The sequence below is a fragment of the Patagioenas fasciata genome, chromosome 6 (assembly GCF_037038585.1).
Source record: "Patagioenas fasciata isolate bPatFas1 chromosome 6, bPatFas1.hap1, whole genome shotgun sequence".
In the NCBI taxonomy this organism is placed as follows: Eukaryota; Metazoa; Chordata; class Aves; order Columbiformes; family Columbidae; genus Patagioenas; species Patagioenas fasciata.
This window is the reverse complement of record NC_092525.1, coordinates 10,696,681-10,708,284: the sequence shown is the minus strand read 5'-3', so window position 1 is coordinate 10,708,284 and position 11,604 is coordinate 10,696,681. Positions and strand designations below refer to the sequence as shown.

General features: G+C 45.0%; 2 protein-coding genes across 7 annotated transcripts in view; one reads left to right on the top strand and one right to left on the bottom strand.

Moving 5' to 3' along the window:
- PRDX1 (peroxiredoxin 1) overlaps positions 1–11,604 on the bottom strand; it is a 341,280-nt gene that overhangs the window by 117,562 nt on the left and 212,114 nt on the right. The window contains exon 1 of one of the 2 annotated variants that reach the window (XM_071809917.1): positions 3,288–3,297. The exons of the other annotated variant lie outside the window; for it this stretch is intronic. The gene's annotated coding sequence lies outside the window, so the exon portion shown is untranslated. Of the gene's footprint in view, positions 1–3,287; positions 3,298–11,604 lie in introns of those variants that run through there. 2 annotated transcript variants of the gene reach the window in all.
- The window catches only part of MAST2 (microtubule associated serine/threonine kinase 2), a 183,384-nt gene continuing 180,818 nt past the window's right edge, over positions 9,039–11,604 (top strand). For 2 of the 5 annotated variants that reach the window (XM_071809901.1, XM_071809899.1), the window contains exon 1: positions 9,040–9,402. In XM_071809901.1, the coding sequence (XP_071666002.1) occupies positions 9,217–9,402 (186 nt within the window). In that variant the 5' untranslated portion in view covers positions 9,040–9,216. Of the gene's footprint in view, positions 9,403–11,604 lie in introns of all 5 variants that reach the window. The other 3 variants (XM_065842495.2, XM_065842493.2, XM_071809900.1) reach the window with 2 other exon arrangements.

Sequence of the window (11,604 nt, the reverse complement as noted above, 5' to 3'; positions counted from 1 at the left end):
GTTTGCCCTGGAAGAGTTCCGTGACCCTTTGGAATGCTAACATAGATTTATCTCAAAAGGAGATGCAATGACCAGCACAGAATGCCCTTTTCTTGCTTGCAAACGTCGACATGATAAAGAAGAAAGTACACAGGTTAGAATTAGAAAAACAACAGCTCCTATATACCAAATGCGGCTAACTCCCTGCCTGATTTTTCAATGATTCCTTTTCTTATTAAGTATTAGATTCATTTCGACAACAGTTTCATGGGGCTCTTATTGCATATTAGGAATTCGTTGAATCAATGACATTAAAAACAACACTTCAGATTTCAGCCTGACTGGCTTAATTTTAACTGTAGGTACAGCTTGCCTCCGCTTACACAGTAATTTTACAGCAGCCCCAGGTCTCTGTTCACAAGATCCCTTTAAAACCCGCTGCTCTTACTCTGGCTGCTCTACCTGCCTCATACGTACTCTTTGATGTTGTTTGAACCATTGGTAGTGATTCCTGATTAGATTTCATGGTGAGATCTGCTTTCTGCAGAGAGGATTCTGCATCTGGACATAAACCATCACATAAGGTAGACGCGGTGATTACAAATAGCTGCTCTTAGTTACTTCCATAGAACAAATCTCTCTGAGTACTCTAAAGAGCAGCACTGCCCGCTACCTTGCAGTTATTTAAATGGATAAGGAAAGTAGCATCTGTTGGTTTTGCATTTAAAACAGAACACTGGTTTGTCAGATAATACTCTGGGGCCATTATTTACAAACCTTTTTTGCTTGATAAAACAAACATTGGCACAGTGGAAGTGTGGTATGAATCTCATTGAGCAAACTCACTGAGCATGATAATAAGACAATCTCTAGAAGCTATAAGCACGGATTCCTGTCCCGGCTCCAGTAAATGCCTCAAGGCAAAAGTCTTGCTGGCCTAAAAAGAGCCATTTCCAGATCAGTGGAAACTGAGTAATTTTTATGTTCCAGAATTAAGACAAGTTTAAAGACGGAATTTAATTAAGGCAAGTTTAAAAAGGCGTGAAGTAACTATAGGAGAAACGGAAGTAAATCCGATGGCTTCTTACCCACGCCTTCACCTCATGTGACTTGATCTAGTGTTGAGTGAAATGAATGGAGCTTCTCACTGATGTGTGGTGGGAAAGATTGGTGCATACTGCTTGGTACTCGGCTCTGTGTATTCATACAAAATACAGACCGCTGTATAATATGATCACTGTCAACATTGCCATGAATGGATGCGCTAGCCAGCCTGGTAAAACCCACAGAAATACGTGTTCTGCGCCTGGCTGCTCGGTTTGCATAAAATACAGGCACGTTTGTGAAGGTGTAACATGCCAGGGGGTTTCTAGTAATGCCTCTCTTTACTGAATTGACATACAAATGATAGTAAGCTATAGGAAACCGAGATTTCTTCCAGGCTTTGAGCATGAGCCAAATGGGACCACTTGCTGGGAGATTAGGCAGAGTTTCTAGCAGCAGGAAGGAAAATTGTCATATGTTAGTGATTTCTCAGACTTGGCTTTGGTTAGCAATGCTTGTAAGCAGGCTCGGGCTACGGAGCTTCCAGAGGTCTCAGCTACGCATCTTCATCACCTAAGAACTGAAGCTTGACTCTTTTTTTCTTGACGTATTCTCTGGCGAGTTATTTTGTGTGCTGCATTATACTGAGAAGCTAGTTAAAGGAAGTTTCTTGGCCCTTCCCACACTTGAATGGGTCATTTATCTTTATTTGCTAAAATTGATCCCAGCGATGTTCTTGTGCTTTTAAGACTCTTACTGCCATTTAACTTTAATTTCAGTGCCCTGTAACTTCTATTAATCTTTTCAAGAGCTAAAGCATGCATGATGTTAAGGTATTGCCACAGACAGCAACTCAGGCAGCACAAGATTAAGTTATCATTATAATTATCATCTGGTGATCTAATTGATAGTGGCCTATGATGCTAGTAAAAGCATGCACCTATTCCAAAACCTCAAACACTGCTATACTAGGTCTTAAGAGCCATATACCCGAACAACTTTCTTCTGGCAGGAGATATTAGCAAAAAAAAAAAGTTTAAAAAATAAAGCTATTTGCTAACTTCCCAGCTTCTGGCAATCGGTTTAGTAACTATGTCAACTGACATCTCCTAACTCAACATAGCGATTCCTTTTTGTGTGAGTCAGATCCCTTTAATGACTGGAGTAAGCTTTTACAGCTTTATATTCTTGTTAACTCTGCAAAGCCAATGTGGTTAACGGAAAAACTGTTTGCGCTTCCAACCAGTGACAATTGCCAGATCCATTTCTCTTCTTGGCATCCTGAAAGTGTAACAACAGCGTGACCGGAGAGAGACACTTTCAGGAGCATAAATTAGAGGATTTGGCCTGTTATAGCTTTATTATAGATGGCAATGTGGGCTAATGAAATTAATCTGTTTATTCCTCCTATCTCAGTGTGAGCCTGCACACTCACAAGTTGGAAGTGTTTTTCTCATTAACTGTAACAAGAAATGTAATGAGGAACACAGGTTGTTACCTAATTTAGCGTCAGTCCTGAAGCTTCTTTGCAGAGCTGTATTTAAAGCTGCCACAAGCGCATGTTATTTGATGATCAGTTAAGTACATGTTCTCGACTTCCATTGTGTTACACTTCAGAACCAAGAGTTCGTGTTCACCGGTCTCTCTGCTGAATGCATCGTGTCACAAGTCAAGCTGAATGCTAAAGGAGACGCTCCAGATGGACTCAGTCTGGCACTCCTGATTTTGGGAAAAAAAAGCTCAGGTCAAATCTTAATGCTACTGGTATTACGGTGTGATTTTCTTTTTTCTGTTCACTTTGGTGGGGCTGGGATTTCTCCTTTTATTTCGGCTGTGTAAGGAATACATCATAGCACAAAGTGAGGCTTACTTGCTTTATTTGAGTACACGAATGTTGCTGAGCTAGTTCTCCGACAGGGCACAGGAATGACAAAAGCACCAGTAATTTTATATAACCAAGACAGTGAGTCAGTGGGGGGAAAAAAAGGCAGATATTTTAATGAATAGTAGGTTTAAAAAGCAATCACAACCCAAACAACAAAACTATCATTGTAAAAATGTTATTTTAAGCCCCATGTTAGATTTTTCAAAATTAAAGGGGACAAAAACCTACTTATTTTAGCTTATTATGGACTTGAAAGCACCTCTTGAAAGCATAGCTGAATGCTCTTTCTTTGCCCTAGTCTTTCATTTGCCTTTCACGTTCTGCTGCTCTGTTACTGTGAGGTCTCTCGAACCACTAACAATTATTGTTATTTTTTTCCACAAAGAGCGGGCTCTGGTTTGGATAGCTACTGACACTGGTGTGATGTGGGCTCTCACAAGCGAGGAGGAAAACCTGGGGCCAGCTTCAGAACTAACCAACTGCAATCTTGTTTCTAATTTAAACTATTAATACTGGATTGAATTCTCTCAAGTCATGTACAAATGATCAAGTTCTTCTTAAGGGAGTATAAATACTTTAAATTTACACTTTTATTATACGTATTTATTATTTGTATACAGATAATGCCTAGATGTCCCTGCATAAAGCTGTGCTGTAGTGTTTTAAAGTATCTGGTGCCAATCCTGGGTTACAGATGGCCATGTCCCCCTCTCCTGCCCCGATCCTGCGCTGCTCCTTTCCCTCCGCTGTGCTGGCACAAACCAAACTGGGGAACTGATCCAGCAAAAAGAAATCCAGCAATTCCCCCTGCCTCCAGTGTTTCCAGCCAAATCTATTTCCCTGTTCAGCTCATAGCACAGCTGTAGAAGAGTTGTGTTGCTGTGAGGAAAAGGGCGATACATCACAATGAGAGAGACAAATAGGAGAGGGAAGGACTGGCAGTACTTGAAGTCAGAACTGCCAACCTCTAAGCCCCATTGTGTTAGCATTTTTTTTTATTGTTATGCTTATTGTTACATTGAACACCTTGTCATCAAAATTAAGGGCCCACAGGTCTAGAAAGCAAACAAATAAAGCAAGCACAAGGTAACAGTGAGATCATGCTGGTCAACGTGTTAAAAGGCAGTGACTGGAAACCACTAGATTAATCATTGCTGAGCTTTTCCTGTTTGCATCACAGCAGGGATGAATTTTAAGGAGGACACAGTTGAGGTCCCTGTAGTGTCTCCGCAGACATCTCTGAGGAATGGCTCCCATACATGCCATATTAGTGCTAGATAGCTTGACTTATTGCCCTGTGATGAATCTCTGGTTAGAAAATCGACCACAACACTCATGGAAAAGGTATTTTTTTCCTCAGTATCTATCTTTATTTTGGCCCCTCTCTCTCTGCATCCCTCAAATATCTTCACTCTCTGTTGTATCAAAAACTCTTTTCACTTCCAACCCTTCCTTTGTTTATCTAAGCCCTTTCTGTCTCTTCTCACTCAATACAGACACATTAAGTCTCTTGAAGTGTCCCAGTGCCACCCTCCACTGCACATCTCTTGGATTTCTATAGCTTCCATGTATGTGTCATCTCATATGTGGGAGGTGCTTCCATAAGTAGCAGTAGAACTATGTGTAATCCTCTCCTTAGCCTTCCTTAAACTCATCGTTGTTTGGGTGCCCAAAGAGAGGGTGACAAGAGTTAGGATCTGATGCTGTCCCTGCTGGCCAGCGTCTCTCCATTCCCCGTGAGCTTCCTTTCCCCTGGACCTTTCAGAAATGCACACAAAAATACATACTTTAATACATATGTAATTTGTATTCTGTTAACACCCAGGGGTAACAGCTCAACTGTGGCAACTGCTGTACAATCACGTCCCAGCTGACGGTGAAAACAGCAGATTCCCAGGTCTTCTGTCTCTTTAAAGCTATAATGTGTTTGACAAGCTTTTGTTGCTAGGAAGCGCTGTTCATTTAGCTATTGCACTAAGCTCTCCTTAAACATCACAGCCATACTTTCAATTTGTGATATACATTTGCATATTTACATCTTCTACTTCCTTATCAGGTGTAAATATGATATCTAGAACAAGGTTACAGCAGTGCAAAGCTGTCACTTTGACATACTGCATCACTGCAAACAAGGATCAATGGCCTTCATGGCATATAAAGAAGGGAAATAACAGTGGGAAAGCAAATCACATCCAGTTAGGACTGGACTCCTGTTATATATAGATCTAGTAACTGCCATCCTGGACCAAGTTGTCAGTTGGTTTACTTCATTATTCTGTCCCTGAGACTAATAGTAGTTTCCAGTCAAGATGCACTAGATTAATATACTGTATAATATACTTTTATGGAATAACCTGCCTGTAGGAAATGTCTTCCTAATCCTCCTTAATTCAGTTATTAGTTTGTGCCCTGAAACACGAGTATTTATATCCTTCCCGTAAAAAGGCCTCATGTACTATTGATATTTTTATTAATTACACAAATGTTTAATGCAGAACTTCTCAAGTAGTAGACCTCAGATTCAGATCCCGAGTAAATTTTGCCTAGGTTGTGTCGATGTCCCAGACGTACTAATTCTCCTGCATTCTTTTGGAAAATCCTGTATTTCCTACCCTTTCCCTGGAGCGTAGGGGTGGTGGTGGGGAGCTGCACCCTGCAGTTCTCAGCTCTGCGGGCAGCACACGTTGCTTGGCTTGCCTGGCAGAGCCAGGACTGCTCTCTTGCTTTTTGCTGAACAAAATGATGCATCATGCTACAAAGAGGAATTGATTAGTCTCAGGCAAAGCTTTTCCTAGCAAATCTCACTCTTCCTGTAGGTCATGTAACTCCTTTTTTACCCTTAGCTTTTATTTTGCTCATAACTGGTATTGTTTAGTTATATCATGCTGTTTTTTTAGTGAATCTTCAAAAAAGAATGCTGTCATAGAGGGGAAATTAAGGAAACAGCCAGAAGTCACGGCAATGACTTGCAGCCTATATAATTACTTGTCATTAGTGACATTCTACACAGGTAAAGTACAACATCCCACAGCACTGTGCCATCTTCCGGGCTGGCTGCATATTGCCAATTGCCAGGCATTAGTACTCCAGCATAAAGACCAAAACTTCACTGTGAATACCATTAGAACTGGGTCACCCACAGAAGGTGCGTGACAACTTAACATGCAGAACAACTAAAGCCATTTCCTCAGTCTCATACAGAGCAAAAATACTGAGAGTGAAGATTATGTGTGCAGTGTGAGCAGAATGACAAATGACAAGTCTTAGCGATACACTTCCTTGGTGGTATTAGTGATGCAGCTCTGCCTTGGAAACAGTGCAAATAGGTGATCAGCTGGGTTTTGTGCTGCACCAGGTTTGCTAAATGTTTGAATTGAATACGAATTCAAATGATTCAGTTAAATATTTCGTTTTGTAGAGGAAATTCTCTTGCTCAGCAGCATCCTAATAGCATTACTATTTAGCATTTTCTGTTTGGAATAAAGAGGTTTTAACCTCACAGCTTTCAAGCCATGTATTTCTATTGCAGCTCTGGGAATTATTGCTGTAGCTGTGTGCTCCACAGTTATAAAAATACTGCAGATGGCTTTATGTCATTTCAGAAAACATTCTGGAATAAGCTGGACTACACTCTGTGTTCTGCCTTACCAAAGTCCCTTTGAAGCAGCTAGAGAAGAATGGAAGGGAACTCTTCCCGGACAGCACAGTTCCTGCCACCTCTGAATCAGAAGGGCACCGAGACATTTTACAGAGAAAATGGAAGGTGGGAGATGGGGAAAAGAAGCATCTGGAACTGCAGAGAGAAAGAGAATCAACTGAGTATTAGCTGAGCATCGGTATGTGTGCTACACAGGCTCTCTGCGGTCCCCTGCTTTTGCTCCACGTTAGTCTGGATAACACAAGAATCAGCCCCTTTATAAGCCATTATTAATTACTCCTCTGTCTTTTTTTTGGATGTGACAGAGTATTTCAGGAGACAAACATGCTGACTATAGGCATGGCACCACACCATGCTCCGCCTCATTCATCTGTACCCCTTTTCCCTGCCAAATCTCTCATGATTTGTTCACTTTTATTTAAAGTTGGAAAAAAACCCCAAACAGTTCAGAAAGCTAGCTCATATGGAAAAGAAAAATCAGGTCACTCAGACTGGCCTGCAGATTCAGGTCATATTCAGTGATGAGTTTAAATGGAAAAAATATGGGAGAATTGGTAAAACCATCATTTTTCCTATTCCTTCAACATGAAACCTCACTGTTCTTTTGTTTCAAAAATATTGGAAAGACATCTCGAGTCCAAAATACTGAACAGGGATTACACAGAGAAGGAAAGAATCCAGAAGCAAACTGAACACAATCTTTTCACAAGCAAAATGTCTTCTTAATCCCCAAATGGCTTTTTGATTTGGAGTGATCAAAATAGTTTTAAATTGTTTTGAATAAAATGCTGAACCAAAAGGCTTTTTTTCCCCCCCAATTCTATGTAAAATTAACAACTGCAGATTAGTTTTTAATATGTTTCAAAGGCAGGTAGTGTTATTCAAATTCTCACTGTGACTTTTCTCCCTGTATTCATGAACTCTTTCTTGGCACATGGAGCGAACAGGTGTGAGCCGGTGCAAGGTGGCCCACAGGCCATAACCAACAAATAGCTAATTGGCATCTATGTTGCAGCAGGGCAAAGATCCAGCCAAATTATGACAAGGCACCGTGCCATCCTAATAGACTCACATTATCATGGATGCCAAGATTCCATAAATTTGCATTATTTACATTTAGTTAGGGCAGGATTCCCAGCTGGGAAATTCCACATGGTTGTCCATCTCTATCATATACAATTACAATGGGAAAAGATCTCTGTAACTAATCCAGCATCCTGAAAGAGTTTACAGGAAGAATTTAAAAATTCTTAATAATTATCTAAAAGTGCTCCCACTCATCTATATCAATAAATCGTTTGAAAGTGTATTTTTGTTGTCTTTGTACAAAACAAATAAAACATTTATAAAATCGGACTTGTGGTTGAAGATGTATGAGCCTTTTCAGCTTGGTAAAAAGAGAGAAAGAATTGTTTTTTTCTGCAGCAGCAAGGTTCCTGACTACATAGTCGTGAAAAAAAAGGCAACTTTGAAGTTGCTTTTGTGAAAAATGAATGCAGAAACGGGTAACTTATACCCTCAGGAAATAATTTGCACAGACAAAAATGCCAAGAGGGTGTGAGTTATTGAGATGAAACACAAGATGATGATACGTGCTCTGATTGCTCCTTGAGGTAATGAATCTCTGTAGGTTTACAGTCTTTTGTACTGAGGAGATGGCGAACTACATCTTAATTTGCTCCCCGACGCCATCTCGCTCTCCACGACGCTGGGCTGTGGCATTTCTGGTGCAGCTGGTTGGCGTTTCCAGCAGCGGCTCCAGTCACCCCAGCCATGTGTCACCTTGGAGGCGCTGGTGGGCCTCCTGGAACACAAAAAGTGTTGCGTTTTCCAAAAGATTACCCGCTACGGAAAGGTCCTGTGTGCACTTTACATCTTCAGGGGCGATTAAGCACTTGACACAGAACCCAGTCACTGCTGGACACCTCGGTTGGTCCTGGATCACCACGGTGTGTTCAGAAACGCCACCCACACCCCTGGGAGACATCGCTGCTTCGCACACCTCCCAGTCCGCACCTCTTGAGCCTCCTTTGGCGACAGCAACGAGGTGGCCCCGTCCCCCCTCTCCCGGCACAGCAGCAGAGCCTCTGCGGCCTGCAGGACGGCTGTGGTGCCCCTGGTTTCCTCCTCCTTCCCGGGTGTGTTCCTCTGGCAGCGCTGCTGGGGCCGTGCGGGCGGCTGGTGAGTTGGTGGTCATCCCCTGGTGAGTTGGTGGCCATCCCCTGGTGAGTTGGTGGCCATCCCCTGGTGAGTTGGTGTCCGACCCCTCCACGGCCCCGCCACCTTCCCAGAATGCCCCACGCCCTTTCCCGCCTCGCACCTCCCGGCAGGTCTCGCGCGCTCCCCTCCTTCCCGCCCCGCCAAGTCTCGCGCCTCTCCCCGCCGCGCGGCCGGCGCTCTCGCGATATCCCGGTCCGGAGGGCGCGCGGGGGCGGTGCCGCGGGAGCCGCCGCAGCCGCCGAGCTCGCGCTCCCTGACAGGCGGGCGGCGGCGCGCGGGCATGTTCCTCCGCCCCGCGCGCAGGTGGTGGTGGCGGCGCCGGTGGCGGCGGCGCCGTCCCGGCTCCCCGTGAGTCCCGCCGGCCATGGCCGGCTCCGCAACGCGGGAGCCCAAGCCGCGCCGCTGCCGCCGCTGAGGAGAAGCCGCCGCGATGAGGAAGGGCCGCTCCCGGGGGGACAAAGCGGCGGCGCCTCCGCCGCCGCCGCGGAGAGAACCCGGGCGGGCGGTGGCCGCCAGCGCGGCGGAGCGGAGAGCCACCCTGCTGGGGGGCGGCGGCAGGAAGGAGCCGGAGGACGCCAGGGCCGCGGGGGCGCCCGGCCGGGAGCCGCTGGAGAGGGTAAAGCCGGGGCGCGGGGCCGGGGGGGCCCTGCCGGGCCGCTGGCGGCCGTTGGCATGGAGACGCGCGCCCCGCGTGGCGGTGGCTGCGGCGGGGGGGCCCGGCGGTGCCGGCTGCGGCAGCCGCGGGTGCGGGAGCGCCCGGCCCGGGCAGGGCTGCGCTGGCCCGGGTGGGGCTGCCGTGGCGGCGGGGGGAGGCGGGAGGCCGGGGGTCGGGGCGCGGCGGGGGGGCGGCTGCGTGCAGCGGCGCTCGGGAGGCTCCATCCTCCGAGCATCCTCTCGCGTTGCAGCCGCTTCCCCAGGTAGGTGCCCTCGGGAGAGGTGCGGGGCCGAGGAGCGGAGCGGTGGTGGCAGTGTCCTGGCGGCGGGGAATGGCCGCGCTGCCGGCGGTCCTGCTGCGTGCCGGGGAGAAGCGAGGGAGGATGCGGTGCCGGCTAGTTTGTGTTAAATGCTTGTTTGTATTCATAATTACAGAATGCTGCTTGCTAGTAAGCATCTCTAGGTTACTCCTAATTGTGACTTTTTTTGTGGTGCATGTTACAGCATTTTTTAAGTCTTAATTCTTAGCACAAGAGGCGGTTGATGTAGGAAACGTACCTCTGCAGATATTTGAAAACGCATAGGCTGGTGAAAAGTGAGTGTGCAAGTTCAGTGTGTCCACTTTCATGGCTTTCACCCCCACACAAGAAGGATCTACTGACTCCCGCTTAGAGTTACAGGGATGAGAGACCCACAAGATCTTAAACTTTGCTTTGATGTGTTTTGATATTCCTAGGTTTACAAGCGAAAAATGGGGGATGAAATTTAGCAGTTTAAAAATGTAGATGGCAACTGATGCTTTTTTATTTTTTTGAAGAGAAGGAGCCCGTATCACGAACACGAAGACTCCCAGGAAGCAGCGATTCATGGCTTTGTTTTGCTATTTTTAGGAGCAAAGTGAAAAACCAGGTTTTTTGACTTTTCTTGTCGAAAAGGTGTCCTACGTTTACATCGTTGTTGCAGATGCACAGGTTTAGTTTTTTGTAATAATGAGATTTTTCTAGAAAAGCTGCATGCTGCATTACGTTGCCTTCAGTTATAGGAGGCTTGTATTTTGGCTTTGACTGGTGGATGTCTCTTGAATATAGGTTTCTCAGATGGGGCTTTGGAAGAAGAGATGTCTTCTTTATTGCCTTGTTAAGCCAGGTGGTTCAGAGGTGCTGCTGCTTTTGATGTTTATCACTTCCTGAAGCAATTAATGAATGCTAATATCCTTATTCAGGGAAAAAACAAAACACAGAACTAAAAGCAGAAGAGGTGACGTAGTTTCCTCCCAACTGTCCATTAAAATAGTGGCTGGTAGGGCTGTCAAACGCAATAGCAAGGTGTTCATTGTGCCGTTTTGACCTATTATATATGAAATTGACAGGGAAATTAGAGGAAATTAATACCATTGTTGGTAGTTGTGAACTAAACTTTTTCCAAGTCATGTATACAGAACATGCCACGTACCATATTCTGTATTGAACACTCAGGAAGCTTCACCAAAACAACACTAACATTGCAAAACAGGAAAGGATGGAAATTCAGAAATGACATTTTTGAGGTGCACAAGGCTTTTCAATGTGAGATACTGACAGTTTGTATTAAGCTTGGGTGCTCTGACTAAGACCCGATGTGACTTGTAGGAACAGATCTTTATGTGCTGGCAAGTATTCGTTGTGATGGAGTCTTTGAGGAGTTTTGCAGCTAACGTTAAGAAAGCTTCTACCGAACCTGCGTGATGTACCCCCCAGACTTCAAAGGAGAACCTCATCCTCTCTCCCCATTTGTCTTCCATTTGAAGTAGTGGAAGTTTTGTAAATGTGGTAAGCAACTAGAAATAAATAGATATATTGGACAAACTTAATAAACAGGAGACATAATTCTATTCACAGCATTTCTATCTTTAATATTAATCATTCAGTATTTCTTTAAACATCAAGAGCTGGGAGTGTGAATGTGGTGGAAGGGGCCTACTGAGTGTGATACTCCATTTCCACTGGTGCAGCTTGTAGGTTGACAGGTATTTCCTTTGGGGCCACTTGTGATTTAAGCAGCCCTGTTGTTTGCCAGCCTGCACTGTGCCCTCAGCTGCACCAGTGCAACCGTGTGCACAGCTGCAGGGAACCCTTTGGAATTAAATTCAGATTTCACAGTTTGTTTGCCGTACACTTACACGAGT